The sequence below is a fragment of the Mastomys coucha genome, unplaced genomic scaffold, assembly GCF_008632895.1.
Source record: "Mastomys coucha isolate ucsf_1 unplaced genomic scaffold, UCSF_Mcou_1 pScaffold13, whole genome shotgun sequence".
Taxonomy (NCBI): domain Eukaryota; kingdom Metazoa; phylum Chordata; class Mammalia; order Rodentia; family Muridae; genus Mastomys; species Mastomys coucha.
The window spans coordinates 67,551,192-67,571,729 of NW_022196895.1; the positions used below are offsets into that span (position 1 = coordinate 67,551,192).

The following is a 20,538-nucleotide window of genomic DNA, read 5'->3' on the forward strand; positions in this document are numbered from 1 at the left end:
AGACCTCCTCCCAAAGATATTTCTTGGCATCTCTTTTACTGGATCATCTGAAGAAAGAAAAATTCAATGAAAACTAAAAATAGACATATTTCGGCTTGGCAGTGGTGGTACACACCTTTAATCCCAGCACTTGGGAGGCAGAGGCAGGTGGATTTCTGAGTTCGAGGCCAGCCTGGTCTACAGAATGAGTCCCATGACAGGCAGAGATACACAGAGAAACCCTGTCTCGAAAATCCAAAAGCAAAAACAAAAACAAACAAAAATAGACATATTTCAGAACTTCAACCAACATCCAGCTCTGTGGGACACTGCCAGAGAAGTCCCTGAACCTCTGTGCTCAGTCTGTCAACTAACATGGACACAAGGATGTTTTAAAAGTTCATATATTTAGCCTTATACATACATACCTGTGTATATATGCACACAAACCTAAACTTACATACAATGCTTTTTTATATTTACATGGTATATTGGGACAAAAGTCAGTGATATAACCAACAGAGAATAATAATATATTGATGACTTTCTGAAAAACATTGGGTAATAATATTCATAAGTTTCTGATTTCATTTGATATACATGACAGCAGAATAAGATAGACGGATGTAATATAAAATTTCTTAGAAGGTATATATCATAAACACATGTACATATATACCTTGGTTTTATAAATAATTTCATCCTCACTTTGAGCCACACAGATACTATGTGGATGTCTCAAATAAGCCACACACTATTGCAACTCTAAGCCCCATTGCTCCCATGTCTTACCAGGCTTGGGGACAATCAGTTGGGCACTACTTTGGGCATTGCCAGCCTCATTTTCAGCCACACATTGATAAAAGCCTTCATCTGACTTCACCACCCCAAGGATCCGTAAGTTGCTTCCTCCCTAGGGAAAAAGAAAAAGAAAAGCAGATGAGATTATTTTGTAAAGGGGTAAAGACCTCAATGGAACAAAATAGACACAGAACACAGAAGAGTTAAGAAAAATCATGAGTCTATCTAGCCAATATGCCCTATGCTTTCTAGAAAATATTTCACATCCCTCATTTTACTTCAGATTCCTTGGGCAGGATTCTGCATGAGTCTGTAAAGAAAGTATACTCATATAAATAGATATCTTCCTGGATATTTAAATGCTAAATTTAAACTTTTCTTTATCAAGAATGCAAGAAATCCAGACCAATATCTAAAAAAAAAAATTGATTTCTTCACATTATAGAGTATAGACTTAGGAGATAAATAGATGAATAAACAAGAATGAATGAAGAAAAACTCCTCCTCCTTGTGAATTCTAAAGAGAAAACTATTCAGGTTAAATGATTTCTGGAAGTATTTGCCCAACGTAGTGCCTGAGGATCCTTTAAAATTACAATTTCTTTGGCATAATCTTTGGGGTGCCAGAAGTCAAGTCTATGATAGAGTTTTATGTCCATTTTGGTTTTGTGTATAGTGGAAAAGCTTGACCTTCATGCAATTCATTGTGGAAACACAGGAAAGTTAACTCCTTTTGCGTATAATTTAAACCACAATCTGTTTCAAGGATGGATGATAAAATGATCTGGAGATAGTATTTAATTATACAAACTCAGTTTATCTCCAATATTAGTGCAAGAATTAGTTCAGTAAGTGAGACATGCTAAATCACTTCCCCTAAAGTCATTAAGAGATAAATATTACCTCACAGGGAATTCTTAATTGTTTTTAGTGTCTTGTAGTCAATTTTCAACTGATGTAAAATTCTTAGATAAAGCTGGCTAACTTCTAATTAACAATTCTCCTCTAAGTTACTGTCTGAGCTCAGCATTACATGTATAAAGCACAATGGCGCTCAGATTTCTGTAACTACTCAGGAAATATTTTTAAGCACATTTTGATGTGAATAGGGCATATACCATACATTTTCTTCCACCTAAAGAAAAGAAGCATTTGAATAGCTCAGCTGTAATGAGTCATGCTGTGAGAAAGATTATTCAAACTGTAGGGGAAAAAAATAAATGTTGCATTTTATCATGTGTCCTTAAGGGCACTCAACAATTTCCTTTTCATGCAAGTAGCATATATTTTAGGCACATGCACCACTTTTCAAGCTGCCCAATGGCAGGTCATTTTTTAATTCAGTGGTAGTGGAAAGAGCATTGCATTTAAAATAATGGATTGGTGTGGCATTCAAAAGTTAAGTGGTGCTTTCTCTTACTCTTACCCAACCAATTAAACAAATGAAAGTAAAAACTAAAATGGAAAACAGACACAGCAATGATAAAAGTGTAGTGTCCAGGTTTATTCTTTATAAATATGGTGTGACAAAGTGCATACAACTAGGAGACTGTGGACATTACCGAAAGCTACTTGATTATGGAAATGTCATTTACCAACAAGGGCATGTAATGCCACAGGGGGATACTGTGGGGACCTCGCTGGATGTCTATACTCTAGTTCCAACTGCCTGGGAGACTTGATTCAGTTATGGTTTTTCTTTGACATGGTCACATTTGTCTCAAATACAAAAGCTCCTAAGGCCATCCTTAATCACACAGTTCTTTTCGTAGCTGAAAAGTGGATTTTAAAGTTCTTTTATGCTTATAAACCTGAAACCAGAACCTTTGTGGTGAGCCTACACCTAACAGAGAGTTTTCATAGTGTTGTTTCAAGTAGCAAATGTTTCTTCTAGGAATGGAGAAGCCTGTAATCCTGTGGTCTCCCACAAGGATACTGAATGTGAACTAGAATTTTGGGGATGGGGGTTGAAAGAAGTATGGTTCACAGTCTATTTTGTTTCCAACATGGTAAGCAGAGTTACTAAACAATACAGACTGTGTAGATCTTCAGGTAGAACCAAGACTACAGTTATAAGTTCTGTCATCACTTCTCAATAGGGTCACCAGGATCCATCTGGGACAGCAATTAGGGAAGAAGTCGTGCAGATGTCAGCGTTAGGACAATTATAATAATGACAATAATCTTACTGAGAAGCATCACTGATGGCTGAAGCTGAACAATAAACTAACCCTAGATCCCTGCATTCTGCAGCGGAGTTTGCAAATTCTAACCCATGCAATGACAAGGAAAATACCTTTTCTCAAACCTTTTATCTTCTCTTCTCCCATGTTCACCACCCTCTCTCCCTTCCTTGTTTCCTTCCTTTCTTATTTCATTGCTTGAACTATCATTCCTACCTTCTTTCCTTCCTTCTTTCTTTCTGTTTTGTAAAAATAAAACATGCTATATGAACTGCCTAGAATTTCGAGTTTCTAGATTATTTGCTTTCCTAAAAAATTCTTATATCAGAAACGGATAGGTTTGGCATCCACTCACAATCTCTGGATCCACCAAAGACCTTGGGCTACTTCTCCAGCTTCCATTTTACAGAAGAGAAAAATTAGTGAAAGAAGACAAATAAGGACTGGGATTGCAAAACTATTATGAAAAGAATATAATTACCACTATCTGAAAATAATCACTTGGAATCACGACATCTCCATTCTTCATCCAGTTCACAGTGGGCACAGGCTTTCCCGAAACGGCACATTCAAACTCAATATCCATGCTCTCATAGGCGTAGAGGTTGGAAGGGTGATTTAAAAACCAGGGTGGAACTGTAAAGGCAGAAAACGGCGAATGAGTGGACACATGGTGGTAGGTGCTGAGGTCTCTGTCATTAGTGTCACCAACTCTGAGCTCATTAAGCAAGAATGAGTGGAGGAGATATTTCCCCCAACCCTAGTGCAATTAACAATGTTTGACCACAGGAAAGAAATAAAAAAGTCTCTTAGAAAAATACATGCAATAAATAACTGGAAGACCAAAAGGTTTGTATTCATTTGTTCTCTGAACTGAAAAAGAGATATTGCTTAGGAAACTGTATCTTAGGAGAAAAACAGTAAGTTTCCATGTACAAGACAATTCAGACAATGAGATCAGAAATATCTGTAAGAATAAGTTTCATTACAATTTAGTTATAGATGTTCTCGAGTGAAAAGACCCTTGTAATAGTCTTACTAACATATTCATGTTGTTTTAGCAATTATCCATGATACTATACAATTATACTATATATCATTATTTCCTGAGTATGGTATGCCATTAATTAATTTCATTTAACTTCTTAATTGCAATAATAATAATTGTTCTATAATGGGAATTTGATTTTGAAAGAAAACTACAATATAACACATCTTAGCTAATGACACTAGCTCAGTTCCTCAAAACCAGGAGGTAAAATATTGGGTATAGTTTACCACAGCAGTGTGGAGAGTTAAGGTGAAATATGACTTGACTATTCATGTAGTCTAAGAAACAAACTTCAGTGAAGTATCAGCTCTAAGCTTGGTTTATATGGAAATCATGCATCCTTAGTTTCCATTTTCCAAGTCAGTCTTTGTTTTTATCATGGTTTTACCACGTTCAGTATACAATGAGTGATAGTTTCTGTACATTTGAGTAACTACCCATTTTCCTTCTTCCAGCCAGGATTACTAAGCTTTCCTGGGACCCCACAGTAAATATTCATGTTGTCTTTGTTTCTCATTAAGAACTATGGCAACAGGCAGAGACAGTAAAAACATCACAGTTTTATGTTTGTTTCTTTCGTCTTTTTTTTTCTCAGTCTTTCTTACGGTCTTGATTTGTAGCTTAAACATTTGAACCTCCAGGACTAAACTCCTTTTAATTTCTTTAATCTTTCACTGGGGCAATTGATTTAGATGACTGGACTCAGAATCATGAATATTCATGCTCTAAAGTCATGAAAAGAAATGTCTCAGAGCTGTTCTAAACACTGTATACAGGGCTAAATTATGTATTTAATATTGATAATATTATTAGCATAATGATGATTTTTTTCTGTTTCCTTTGCCAAGTTCACTGACAATGTACCAAAAGACATCTGAAATATTGATTGAGTGCCTCTGAGGACATATATATGAGTTGAATCTTTACAACTCTGTCCTAAGTTCTACACAGATTTGCATCCAGTGATTATTTACTAGCCAACAAGCAGTATTTCTTGGGAAAAGACAAAGTAAAATGTATTAGTCCACTCTCTTTATATTTAGCAGTTTCATCATAATTCTTTGAGGCATGTTGAATTATAATTATTTTAAAACAAAAAAAAATATTACACTAGATGGCATTCACATAACTTTCTTCAAAATTATACTCCATGTAAATCAAGAGCCTGGCAGGCTGCTGCCCTGCCCCCATTCTTCACCCCTTTGATGTAACTGCCTCTTTTGCCACCTAACATTCTGGTGGAAGAGTAACTCAGAGATGTTCTTAGGGTTTCAGAGATGATGGAAGTATGTGCTGAGATGTACTTTTAAGATGATAGCAACTATCTGTATACTCTAAACGATTTGGTCTGTTTTCTCCTAGGGCTGGGAAACTCCCTAAGCCTGCACAATCAAGCCTGCACAATCAAACCGCTCCCTCTCATCAGCTTTTAGAAGTACATGAGTGCTTTGTAGGCTTGCAATAATGTATACACATTCACTATGGTTTCTTCAAAGTAGTGACCTGCAGGGAAACAACTATTCCAATAGTTTTAGTGATGAGCATCTATAGGTATAGTGTATGTCCCAGAGTGGGAGAAGATGAAGAAAGAAAGAAACAATGTAAAATGGAACAGAAAAACAACCTACATTTTAGGAGAAGGAGCAGGACAGGTCAAAGGTGTAGGAAAGGAGGAAAGGTGTCTAGAATATCTAGAATAGCTGCAGAAGGATGGCAATTTTCACTAAACCCAGTGATGGAGCCAGAAAGGGCTGGGTTTAAATCTTACTCTGTGTATTCAATGTAAATACCTCTGATTTTATTCTCACTTATAATGTAGAGAGAAGAATTGAGAATAGTGACAGGTGATGTAGATAAACAACACACATTTTAAAGGAAAACAGTAGTACAGCCAATAAGAATGCAGAGCCCAAATATTATTTTATTGTCCATGACCTATAAATTATAAATCTATAAATCCATAAATGTGGACACTGTGTGTGTATTTGCATGGACATAGGCAACTTCATGATAGTTAAAAATGCATGTTATTTTCTTGTTTTCTTTTTGTTTCTTACACCTTCAAATTTTTATTAGATATTTTCTTTATTTACATTTCAAATTTTATTCCCTTTCCTGGTTTCCCATCCAAAGATCCCCTATCCCATCCCCCTCCCCCCTGCTTCTTTGAGAGTGTTCCCACACCCACCCACCCACTCCCTCTTCCCTGTCCTGGCATTCCTCTACACTGGGGCATCAAGCCTTCAGAGGATCAAGGGCCTCTCTTCCCATTGATGTCTGACAATGCCATCCTCTGGTACATATAAGGCTGAAGCATCACTCATGTATACTCTTTGGTTGGTGGTTTAGTCCCTGGGAGGTCTGGGAGGGTCTGGTTGGTTGATATTGTTCCTCCTCCTATGGGGTTGTTATATATTTCATATAGTAGCGCTTCTGATAAACAAATTATATTTAACTAATTTCTATTTTCAAAATAACTACATTCAGAATCACTCTGTTGCTTATTAATCTGCTTGGTAGGAATCATGTTACAATTTATTGTCTTTCATTGGGATAGATAACATAGAGTGGATCACACAGTCAATTCTGAAAATATCTCAGTTTATTGATGATTAAACACACATGCGCACACACACACACATACACACACACATACACACACACATACACACATACACGCACACACATATTTGAATTATGACTGACATTCTGAGTTTTCCATAGAACTATACTTCCAGCATTTCACTTTACTGAGTAATTTACATAATTTTTATAATGGCTTCATTCATTTCTAAATTAGATATTTGGTGAACTGAAATATTTGTCTAAAGCACATTGAGACTTTAAATATTAAAAAAACGCCTTGTGTATCCAAACTGGACCCAGGTCTGTATTTCCTGCCATGTCTTATGAGTGTGCCATCAGCATATTATGATCAAGAAACATACCAATAAAGTCTCTCCACATCACATACAGTGTTACATTTTCACAATAGAATAGTCATTTGTTTTTCATTTTAAGAACTCAATAAAGTTCACATTTTCTTACTATAGTATGGGCATACTGGTTTAAGGGACAGAGTAGTAGAATCTTGAACAATGTCATGCAAACCCCCCCCCAAAAAAAATCTGAGTTTATGATGGAGAATGAAACAAAGAATTGCATGAGGTGGAAAACGATATAACACGGCCATTTTATGTAAAAACATAGGATATGTATTATAATAGAATAACCTTTTAGAAGAATACGCATATGGCCCTCATAGACTCAAATATTTGAATGCTTAAGAAGTGGCATTAGGATGTGTGGCCTTGTTTTATTAGTTGTGACCTTGTTGGTGGAATTGTTGTTAGAGGGAGGGACGGTTTCATGTTTCAGATGTTAAATCTAGGCATTGTTTCTCTCTCCCTCTCCCTCTCTCCCTCTCTCTCTCTTTCCCTCCTCCCTCTCCCTCCCTTCTCTCCCTCTCCCTCTTCCTTTCCCTCTCCCTCCTCTCTTCTTTCTCTCCCTCTCTCTCCTCTTGCTGCCTGCCAGTCTAGATGTTGAACTCTCAGGTCCGTCTCCATCACTATGTCTACCTGTGCACTACCATGATTCCTAGCATAACAACAATGAACTAATCCTCTAATTAAATTTTTTTTTAATGAAAGTTGCTGTGTTCATGGTGTCTCTTTACCATAAAACACTAAGACAGAAACCAAACTTGTAACTTACTATTTGATATACAGATACAACATAATACACAGATAATGTATTGATTTTAGCCGTGTCTCTAAACTAATCTTAACTCATCATAATTTTTATGAGCCTGGGGTCACTCAGATATACAACACATCCATAAATAAATTTTAACAAGATGCTTATTATTTAGGTACTGGCGTGCCCAGCACTGTACCTAAGACAGCTCCCAAGATGTAGCCCCCTGTCATATTAGCCACTTGCACGTAAAGGCAAGCCCTACAAGATTAACCGTATTCTATCTATGCTTAGGTAGGGTCTAATTTCAGTATATATGTTTTGCAGTTGTCCTAGTCATCTATTAGGAGAGTAAGCAAGTTTGATTACAAAAGCAGAAAGAGAAGTTAGTTCTATGATCTATTATCTTTGTAGAACAGCAAATTTTATACTATCAGCCAGTTCAGGAATAGTTTCCAATGGAAATAAAGGGAAAATGGACTGCTGGGGTACAGCTTGTACAAACTAGAGGTTTATATGATTTCATGTTAGAGGATTTTGTTTTGGTTTCATTTTGGTTTATTGTTTTCTGTTTCATTTTGTTTTATTTTGTTTTTATTTCTCAAGTATAGTAGTCTAAACTACTTTAAATGTTACATTAATTGTTATAGTAATCAAATTATTAAGTGGAAGAGATTGACATCTACAATGGTATGGGATGTGGAACAGTCAGAGGGTGGTTTGGGTGGGGGATAAAATATAGAGTGTAAAAAATAAATTATTTAAAAAGAGAGATCTTTAAAGGAACGTTAAAAAAATAAAGAAAAATTACCTAGTAAAAAGGATGTAATTGACAACTTCAGTTTGTAGAATTCAATTATTCTGTTCCCTGTCAATAAATTGCCTGTGTTTTCTTTGAAAAAAAACTGTAATTAAAATATAATTATATTTTTTCCTTCATTCTTCAACGTCTTCCAGGTCCACTCACATACCCCACCGTACAATCTAACTTTTTTTCAAATTAGTGCCTCTTCAAGAATGCCTTTCAATAATTCTGGTGGCGTAAATGAACAGAAGGCAGTACAAATCACTCCAGTGAATGCCTAACCTGAATCATAAAAATCCAATTTTTGTTAGGAAAAAAATACCTACATGATCCTTTAGTAACCACTACTTCTCTGTAAGAGTAATGACCGTTTGGTATTGGATAACCAATTGGTGTGCTCTTCCTTGGGGCAGGCAATTATTATTATTTCAATATTCTGTCTTTACTTCATCCAAAAATTAACTAAAAGGAACATTATATAGACTAATGAGGTTGTATTTAAGAATACACTCATATTCATATGTATATATGTATATAATAACTATTAATATAAGAACAAGCCATGAATAAAAAAGAGATCAAAGACAGATAGATGAGAGAGTTTGAAGGAGGAAAGATAATGGGGGAAATGATGTCATTGTATTATAATTTTTAAAAAGGGCATAATAAACTATGAATATGCAAAATAAAATAAAATATGAAAGGCTAAAAATATACAATGCACTGGCTCTTCAGAGGCAGCCTTTTAAACTTTATCTACTCATTTGTTTTTAGAACAATTGCAGTAGTTCTTTCTGAAATGTAAACATGTGAAGAAACTAACCACTCAGTGGCTGAATGCCCCCACTATCCCACAGTGTCTGTAGTGCAGAGAGAATTCTCCATGCTCAAACCAATGGCTAAGAAGCAAGCCACCAGGTACTTAATGTGAACTTAGCCTTACTGTAGAGTAGGAGAGAAAAGACACACCTAAACAGAATTCTGTCCTCCAGGCCTAATGTTGCTAAAAGACTGCCCAATCCAACAAAGTGCAATTGCTCTCTCATTTTCCAAATTTGTTTGGTTTTGTTTAACCCTGTGTTGACTTTTGCTGTCCAAGAATCTTCTGTTCAATGATCTTCATTTTAAATGTAAAAATTTAGTTCTTTGATTTACTTAGTAACAAGTTTCCAAATGAAGACTTCCATCTATGCCTATCTAGTGTGATGACACATTTGAAATCTGTTTAAAATTTCTCTCTAATCTTATTCATTATCACTTCTAAATCAGTCTCCTGCTTTAGGACCAGTTGTTGAGCCCTGCATCTCATTCTTCACTTGTGTCTCTCACATACCTACCTCTACTTCCACATTTAAATGGTGGGAATATGATGTGCTGGGTATAAAACCATAAGATTATTTTTATTGCAATTAAACTTAATTGGAGTTTGGTAATACTTTTAAAGTAGTTTTCACTCAGAATTTTCTTCTCTAATTTGTTATTCAAGATCCTTTCATATATATATATATATATATATATATATATATATATTCATATATATAATATTCATATTTTAGTAGTATATGTAATACATTATTATATGGTCCTAAAATTTGCTATTGTACACTTCTTTAATATATTTAAACTAAACAGAATACATATTATTTCTGGCTAAAGATGAATAACAACCATAAGCTGGGTAAGAAATAGCATCTATGAAATAAGGATTGCTTTTCTTCTAACATCAACATGAATTATGATAGCCAAATACTAGCAGCATCATTGTACAAGCCTAACTACTATTGTTGCCAAATTAATATTTTAATCTACACAGGGAAATGAAAGTTCAGATCTTTTGAATTTCATCTACTTCCCATTAGCAGTAGTTATTGTGAACCCAATCTATGAAGAAAATCTTCTTTCTATATAACATAGCTTCTGTGTGTGGAAATGAACAACATCTGATCCTCAACCTTTACTTCAAAGTCCTTCATACATACTAGGGAATGATTGCAGATCTTTCCACACAATTTTCTTTATCCAGACAAATAATACCAGTCCGTGCCTTTCCCCATTGCTGGCTTTTTCTGTAATCAGGGTTGCTTTTCTCTAAGTCCTGACTGAACTTTTCATTTCTCTTTTCAATTGTGAGAGCTATAAGTAAATTGGAAGTGTGATTCCATTAGGCTCAAGCCTGTGATGAAAATAAGAGGATCTCTGCCCCCCCAAACCCTAGTTCTATATGCACACTGATGTCAAAACCACCCCCTTGTTAACACGAAGGGATGGAAATTAATTCACTAGTGCAGATACTGCCTAGTGCCAACAACGATGTTTGCAAATATGCATGTGAGTACACACATATAAAATTGATAAACATTTTTGTCTTCTGAATTTTTACTTGCACTCTGAAGTAAATGAAAAAACACACACACACGCACACAGACACACACAGAGACACACACACATATATTAGAAATATCTGTATAACCAAAATTAGAAAATAGCTAGAACAAATTATTGTTACTAATATTACAAACAAAAATAGAGACCAATTATTTTCCCTTAGTCAGACATAATAGAGTCTGTCCTTTTGGTATTTGAAAGTAGAAAAATGTAGGAGTTTTAGATATTTGAGGAAAATTTCATGGGTGAGAGCTATGTCTGCCTATTTTACACTGAACATTGAAGAGGCCAGATAAATTATAACGGAATTTTCACAATTTCTCATTATCATACTAGGAAATCGTTCAGTACACTCAACCGAGTTCATAGATTCAGTTGCACTCCTGAAGCCATGTCCTTGACCCATAACAGACAGTAAGTTGCAGATAATTCTCTTCTCACCAGCAACCTTCCCGTTTACACCATTAAGTATGAGCTCATGTAAAATCTACAGAGAGCCTGCATTTTGCCTTTTCTCATTGAGGTTATTAAGGAAGCATAAAGTACTCTTGAGTAATTATTTGTTACTTTTTGATGTTTTGGTTTTTGTGATAATAAAAAAGAAAAACTGACAAAAAAAAAAAACTTGAGAAGAGGCATGTTTTAGCTTTCTGGTTCAACCAACACAGAGGACGCCAAAGCAACGACATGGGGGCATGAACTCGGATACCATAACTGACACATCCATCGCAGAGAAACCCTGCTAACTGCTTTGCTTCCCTTGGCTTGCTCGGCTAACATTCTAACACAGCCCATGCCCACATAGGAACACCAATGGCCAGAGTGGACTGTGCCCTCCCACATCAATCCACAATCAATAATGTGCTCACAAGTATGACTGTAGTCCAGTCTTATGAAGCCAACTCTTAAATCTGGGTTCCCATTTTGGAGGTACATATGTTTGTGTTCAGCTGACAAAATCATCCAGCACAGAAAGAAAGAGTTGATTGGAATATTTTCTTTACAACTTCCTCTCTAAAATGAGAATTAGGTACTAGAACCAACTAGCTGGCTGAATGGCCTATAAGAGTCTCATGCAGCTTCTTCCAAACCCATTGTCCTATATACATTTGTTATTTACACATGTCTGAAAAAACCTGAAGCATCCTGCCTCAAAGTGGAGCTTAAAATATCTGAGGAAGTTTGGTAGTTAACTTTCAAGTTAACCTTTATTATACTGGAGCAAATATAATATTCATGTAGAACTACATATATATATATATATATATATATATATATATATATATATATATATATATATATATGTATATGTAATGGAAGAAGTGAAGGATTCAATGTAATGAATAAATAAAGGACACATCACAGAATAGAAAGACAGTCTTCAAGTTGCCTCACACAATGGAGTCACTTAGTATGTAAAGAGATTAAGTAAACATAGAGGTCAAAAATTAGATGGCAAAACAAGAGGCTGAAATGAAATGGGAGATAACCAAAAGAAAAAGCCAAACCGCATCATTAGAAAGCCAATGTATAAATCACAAGGCATAAAACCAACAACAGAGGCAGCAGAAAATCAAATTACCAAGAGACAGGAGACCTGAAGTATTCATGGCAAATGTCAGTGGAGAAGGTAAAGCATAGAAGTAGTGAAGGCCAAAGCTGTTCTGACGGAGACAGGCTAGGATGAGGCTTCTTTAATACAGCTGGCACTCGTGATAACAGGAGTGCAGAGGTAGAGCATCAGATAACTTTGGGAAATGTCCCTCAGAAAGACACATGGATTTGCAAATTGAAATACTGTTCCATGTCTCTGGGAAATTGAATATATAATTAGACATGGCAAGATATGAGGTAGATCTAATTTAAACTATTGAACCTGAAGGGTATAGAATTACTTGAACGTCCAGGAATAAAACACCTGCACAATGGAAAAAGGCAAGACAGAACTCCCAGGTGGTAGTCCTCACTGTCAATAAGCAATGTAACAATGGTATCCCAATGTACTACACTTGATTATTTATTTATAAAGCCACATTCTCGGGGATAAAAGTGATGACAGCATACAGCGCCTTTTACATTGTTGAACAACAAAGAAAATCCAGGCAATTAGGAATACCATCAAACTGGAGAGCTCTGCACCGTGCAGAACAACTGTTGACTTGCCACATGTTAACAGAGAGAAAGGATAAAAATCAAAATGGAAATAATGAGTATGGAAGAGAATGGCATCACTATACACCTAAATACGGGGAAACTAACACTTTACCCAAAGCCTGCAATTGGGGAAATGATTGTGAGTATAATGATGATCTCTACCACAGGCAGCCCTTCTTTCGCAGCATGGAGCTCTGTCGTGCTTCCGAATCCTGAACTTGAAAAGATTGCTGTCCAGAGGATATTGCTGTAAATGTCTTTTTAGCCATTCCGTCAAAGGTTTGTCAAATTACACAGAAGGATGTGTACAATCTAAGATTTAGAAAATTAAATTTATACGATTTTTTTTCATAAACAGTACAGTGGTGTTATGAAATAAGTTTGTGCGTCTGTGCAATTGTGTGTGTGTTGGTGTATGTGAGTGTGTATTTGTGTGTGTTGCTATGGTTTGTGGGTGTTGGTGCGTAGGTGTGGGTGTCTGTGTGTGTCTCTGTGTGCTTGCGTTTGAACTTGGAAGATTCAGAAGATTTCAGAAGATTTTCAACTTAGTAAGTATATTGAAAACATTGTCTCTGAAAACAACAGAGAGGAAGAAGAGTGAAAGAGTCAAAGAGAGAGATAAAAGAGACTTGGGAAAGGAAATATGCTAAGGTGATTGCATATAAACATGTTTTCATTATTTATCTAAGTTTCTATATTTTAAAAATCCTGTGAGTGGCTGAAAGTATAGCTCACAGAGGAGTCTCTGTGAATGTCTTCCTCTCAACCCTTCAGTATCTTGATGACGAAATGATTGCATGTATTGATTGTTATTGATGTTACATATACTAAGCATCTACATAAATTTAATGTGGCACCAGGACATTTTCTGTTGCTAAGACAAAGGAAACTCTTTTCAAGTTTTCTTTCTAGATTTATAATTCTTTGAGGCTTCCTACATGCAAGTGTTTATAGATGTCCAAATACTGTTCAGGATGAACAATTTATATAGCTTCAATTTAGAAAAAAGAACAGGGGAATAAAACTTCCAGCTTACTTTTTATGCTGCCACTAAAATAATATTTGAGGAGCATTAATGTATTGCTTAGTACAATAAATACAAGCCCAGGCCTCTCATAAAATTCACTGAGAGTCATTCAAAGGCAGGTCAAGGATAATTATTTCATCTTCTTACTGAGAATACTCCTTTTAACCAACAGGTACAAGGGACTTACCATTAAGATAATTTGTAAAAAAATAATTCCAACATCTACTTACTATAACTTTGATACTTGTATCTGTCTCTTCTTTAGTTTTGTGAGTATCATGTGGTATGTGTGTTTGTGTGTGTGTGTGTGTGTGTGTGTGTGCGTGTGCATGTAAACAGTCACTTGGGCATCATAGTACAAGGTCAGGTATGTAGCCTGGTTTCTACCTGGTTTGAAACAGTCTCTTTGTCCATTTAACTCTGAATATACCATGCTTCTGAAAGCTTCATACTTCTGATTCTTGTGTCTCCACCTCCCATCACCCTGTCAAGGTACTGATATGGTAGACTCTGGAGCTAAACATCTTGGCTTTTTGTATTGAAGCAAGGCTTTTCTTCATGAAACCATCTCCCCAATCTCTCTCTGCCTTTTTAAATTTTAATTTTTAGTTTATAGAAATGCTAACTATCTTACCTCAAATTAGATCAGATTGCATAATATTTGAATGTTTTTTAAGTGGAAATATCAGAAATTGAAAAAAGGAATGTATATTGTGAAGTGTCATAAAATCTTACCAAATTGAAGATCCACTAATGGCTTTTATTCATAAGAAATTAAATTATATTAAAAAATTTTTGTACAATGTGTTTAAATCATGGAGAAATAATGATTAAAATGTGTGATTCACAGTAGTAATATGAGCTATAATTAAGATTTCATAAGGCATACACTCTAGTGTGATATATTAACTTGAAAATTTAAATCTAATAGATTAGGACAATAAAAAATTTTGAAAATATAAAATTTTAGAATATGTATGAAATTAAGTTGCAAAAACATTTTCTTGGATACTAAGAATTCAACAGTATTAGTCATAAATAATGAAACATGTCACTTGCAGAAAAATGGATGCAACTGATTAGTAGGAAACTGATGATTTCCTATTAAGTTAAGTGTACTGTACTAATAGAAATATCTATGTGTGTGCTCACATATGAACACATAAATATGTGAAAACACACAGATACTAAGTATGACATAAGGGGTTATTTTTTAAGTGTGGAAGGAGAAGGTATAGGAGGGTCATGTTTTAGGAAGTGGTAATGAAGCATTGGCAAAAGGAGTGCATATGTGGAGCTTTCTTATCCCGAGGCATTTTAGAGGGATTAAGGAGGACATTTAACATGTATTTTGATTTTGCTGTTACAGTCATGGATTAGCTCCTGACTTAACCTAGAAAAAGTCAACACTGTGGGAATAGAAAAAAACTTCTTGGGCTGGAGAGATGGATCAGCTGACTGCTCTTCCAGAGGTCCTTAGTTCAATTCCCAGCAACCACATGGTGGCTCACGACCATCTGTAATAGAATCTGATGCCCTTTCTGGTGTGTCTGAAGACAGCAACTTTGTATTCACATAAATAAATCTTCTAAAAAAGAAAAAAAAAAAAGAAAGAAACTTCTTGACTCACCCAAAGCACCCTTCTAGCCGATTCTTTGGCTTTGCATTTCATCATGAAATCCTCTAATATTCAAAACATCATCAGGAATTGATGAAAGAATTCTTTAAGGGAAATATTTTATGTTTTCTTACATTTTATACAATATTTATATACCTTCTCATCCCAAGTAATTACATAATTGCAATATAATTATATGGCTCATTACTTAAAAGAAATCTGGATAGAATGCTTATAATACCATTGGTTCTGATTCAAAAACTAAAAAATAAATGTGCTTTTTATCCAACTTCTAAAATTTTCTTGGTGTGGGTTCATACTTGCTGTTTATATTTGCATCACACAAACATACACACACACATACATACACACACACACACTAATACAAATATATATTTGTATTTACAGTTAATTCCTGTTCTCCTCCCAGATATAGCAGGCATATAAATCAACACAAGACTATTCCTTGTGAATAATCAGTCATACACACATACAGATTTGCAAACCAATAATCTGTAAGCATGCATATGCCTTTGAATGGTCTTGAGTACATTTATATGCCTTTAAGAAAAATGTAATCCAAAATATCAACATCTGTTCTTATGTACATACTTTAAAGCTCATTCAGATGTCTACATTGTGACTAGAAAAATAACTCCACCTAGCTACATGTCAGGTCAAAGATATATTAGAAAGAGCTACTTTTGCTTGTTTGATTTTGCTTTTAAAATAAAGCTGAAAACCAAATGGAGCCTTAAAGAGAGATCTATGAATAATTATTCATTACCTTATATTCTAAAGCACTAGCTCTTGAAAAAAGTGCTGACTTGATTGACTAAGTGGGGTCTGTAAAGTGCTCAGAGATTTAATCCTTCCCTTACATTTTATGGATGAAGGAGTTAATAGTAAATGACTTCTATGGTATCACACACCTCATAAATACCAGAAGCAACATTAAAACTATGCTGTCTAAATTCCAATCAATGACCTTTCTCTGCTACCTAACCACATTTAAAAATACCAAGTAAGGTTAAAAAATATTTTAGTGTTCTCCACAATCAATTCTTGAAACAAAGAAGATCTTACTTATTCTTTTTGTCTACTTAAAATATAAACTATATTACTGCTGATCTGCATAGTAAATGAACAAGAAAGTGAATAGCATTTTCAAACAAAATGGCCATTTTTATTTTTTCATGTGTTTCTCTCTACCTAATACATTGTATCACTGAAACAACTGTCCTCTGTGTCTTTTTCCACACTCAACATTTCTACATTATTCTGTTTATGTATACTTTATTAATGTGCAGGAGCAATAGTACTCAGCTTTCATAGAAATGTGGATTGCACATTCAGTATGGAGAAACTAAACCACCACGAAACGGCTTATCTCCTCCTGCTTTCACCTTGAAACTCAGAAGCAATGAGTTGAAGAAGGCATTAAATGATATAAGAGAAAAGTTAGTAAACAGGATGGGAAGAACAGCAGAGGTGAATGTTTGCTAATGTGTAGAATTAATTGCTTGAATTTAATAGTAGAAAAATTCTAGAATAGGTTAAAACAATAAAGCTATGAAAACTGCACTTTGGAGATGTGCTACTCAAGAAAACAAATTTAATATTTTGTGATACCACATCTAGTATTTTTAAAAGTCAGGATAAAACCTTACAATTAGGCAAATCCCTTCCAATACCTCCATAGGCAAAGAAAATTGCCGTAAGGCCCTTATGTTCTAGGCCAACCAATAGGGTTTACTTGATTACATAATGATTGCTTCTCTTCTTTGAGTAACCGTGGTTCGAAGTCAAAACTGACAGGTGGAATACCCTCCACTGATGTGTCGGTAATCCTCTTATCAAAACTATTTTTTTGTCAGTCTCATCTCCTTTATCTTCAAGTCTCTCTCTGACTGGATGGCCTTCTCATGTCATCCTGATCCATTTTAGTTATTGCATATTTATAACTGGCTGATATCTTAGATAGAGTTAGGAATTCTTTAGGCACTTTCTAAGCCACTCTAGCACTTGTTACACTGGATTATTATCTCCTGTTTATTGTTTATATTTTTTTTCTCTCATTAGTTTTGGAAGAATGTGATATCCCTTTAGATATCTCCAAAGACTCAAATTCTATAATGTCATGAAAGATTAAAGAATGATTATTAAATTAATTCACAACTACTTAAATATTTAGCTCACATCAAATTTAATGATTATGTTTCCTTGGAACAATGTGGTTCTTCATTCAGCAGGTTTGTGGTGTACTCCAGAAATAAGCTTTGAAGTAATTTTAGTAGTACACTTTCTTTAAGAGGTTAGTTTCAAAACAATAGTCTGCCAAAGCATATTGCACATTTTGATGAAATTTCTTCTTTACTACCACCTCCTAAACCCTGCATCTCCTATATACTCCCCTCCCACTTCCAGAAGAGCCCATCATGTTGTACATTAATAAGTGTGCATTTACACATATTTATGTCTCCATATGTGAACACACAGATATTTTTATTATCCTCATACACTTAATGTATCAGGCAATCATTGATTGTATCCATTTTCCTGCAAGTGACATTTTTCATTTTTTTATACAAGTGCCTATTTAATATATTTTCTTTTCTGTTGATGGTCACTTGGACTAATTAAATTAGTCAATTATTGTGGACATACTACAATAAATACAAGTAGGTATATGTTTCTATAGTATGGTGACTTAGATTCCTCTGGGCAGATTCACAGGACAGTATAGCAAGCATAGAGTAATTCTAGTTTTAATTTTGTGAGAAACCATATATTTATTTCAATGGTAGCACTATCAGTTTAAAATTCTTCCAACAATTTAGAAGTATTCATTTATTCAGCATCATTTGCTATATTTTATTTATTTATTTATTTATTTATTTATTTATTTGCACTCCCATTTATTTATTTATTTTCTCCACCTCCATCCACCCTCCGACTGTTCTACATCCCATACCTTCTCCCCAACCCCCAGTCTCCAAGTGAATGTCACCACCCCTCCCACCCCACCTGACCTCTAAACTCCCTGGGGCCTCCAGTCTCTTGAAGGTTAGGTGTATAATCTCTCAAAGACCCAGCAGTCCTCTACTATATGTGTGTTGGTAGCCTCATATCGGCTGATGTATCCTGTCTGTTTGGTAGTCCAGTGTTTGAGAGATCTCGGGGTTCCAGATTAATTGAGACTGCTGGTCCTCCTACAGGATCACCCTTCTCTCATCTTTTTCCTGCTTTTCACTAATTCAACAACAGGGGTCAGCTGCTCTGTCCATTGGTTGGGTGGAAATATCTGCATCTGACTCTTTCAGCTGCTTGTTGGGTCTTTCAGGGCAGGCATGATAGGTTCCTTTTCGTGAGCACTCCATAGCCTCAGTAATAGTGTCAGGCCTCAGGACCTCCCTTTGAGCTATGCTAGGCATCCTAATGTTGGTTAGATGAAATGCCAGTGTAGTCTCAGTTTTCATTTCCTTGACCAATACGAATTCTGAGAATTTTATGTGTCCATTTGCTATCAGAAATTCATTTGTTAAGAAGATGGGTTTATTTTGAGAGATCATTCATTGACTGAACTCTTTGGGGAACATTGTATTTAGTATTGTAAATTGTTTATATATTCTAAATATTAATCTCTTGTCAGAAACATATATGAATATTCTGTACCATTCAGTAGTTTTCTTTGCAGGGCAGAACCTTACTAATTCCACACAAACACATGTGTGCTTGGAGGGAACACTTCTTGCTTGGAGAGTTCTTTTTGGAAAATCTCTGCATATGTATATACTTTTTATTGCATTTGTTGTGATTTTTCCCAGCAATTTGAGATTTTCAGATTTTATATCAAGGTCTTTATTTTTCTACACAGTAAGAGATATTGGTCTGGTTTCATTTTTCTATATGTGTATATTTAATATTCTGAGTATAATTTGTTGATGAGGCTATATTTTCTCTAATGTAGATTTTTGACAAGGCTATCCAAAACTAGGTCTCTCTCATTATGGCAGTTTATTCTTGGTTCTCTATTCTATTCCATTTTCTTTCTATTTGTCTTCCAGTTCTATACTGTTTTTCTTTTTCCTTTATGGTTGAGCAATACAGATTCAGGGACAAAAACGATGCAAAGATTGAAGGAAAAGTCATCCATTGACCAGACAAACCTGGGACCCATCAATGTGTGGGCACCAAACCCTGACATCATTACTAATTCTATGCTGTGCTTGTAGACAGAAGCCTAGTATGGCTCTCTTATGAGAGGGTCTACAGTAGCTGACTGAGACAGATGTAGATGCTTACAGCCAACTATTGGACTGAGGTAATGAACCTCTATGGAAGTTTTAGAGGAAGGATTCAAGGAGCTGAAAGGAATGGCAACCCCATAGGAACAACATCGATGTCAACTAACCTAACTCGGAACCCTCATAGCTCCCAGAGACTAAGCCAAAAACCAAGGAGCACGCATGGGTTAGTTTATGGCCCGAGGCACATGTGTAGCAGAAACTGGGTATATTTGCTTACCAATATTACTTCATATCTCCATTTGGATCTATTTTTCTGCAAAAGACATAATCTTAGTCATTTTTATAGTTAAAAAACACATTCCACTATGTAAAAATAGTACATTTTGTTGATCCATACTTTTGTTGAACAACTAGTGGTGCTTTAAGTTGAGCTAGTAAATTGTCAGTAAACATAAACATAATTGGAGGGGTTATTTGTTTTTGTTTTTGTTTTAATTAGGGGACCAGGAGTACAAGGATAACAGATAAGATCATAGACCAGCCATAGAGAACAGATGAGATCATAGAGAATGATGATCCACTTCACATG

The 20,538-nt window shown here is 35.2% G+C and overlaps 1 protein-coding gene across 2 annotated transcripts in view; it reads right to left on the reverse strand.

Annotated features, from left to right (window-relative positions):
* Positions 1-20,538, reverse strand: part of Dcc (DCC netrin 1 receptor) — a 1,081,061-nt gene that overhangs the window by 413,212 nt on the left and 647,311 nt on the right. For both annotated transcript variants that reach the window (XM_031365997.1, XM_031365996.1), the window contains exons 6-7: positions 3,445-3,599; positions 772-892 (exon numbers count right to left, since the gene is read on the reverse strand). In XM_031365997.1, coding sequence (XP_031221857.1) covers positions 772-892; positions 3,445-3,599 — 276 coding nt within the window. The remainder of the gene's footprint in view (positions 1-771; positions 893-3,444; positions 3,600-20,538) is intronic.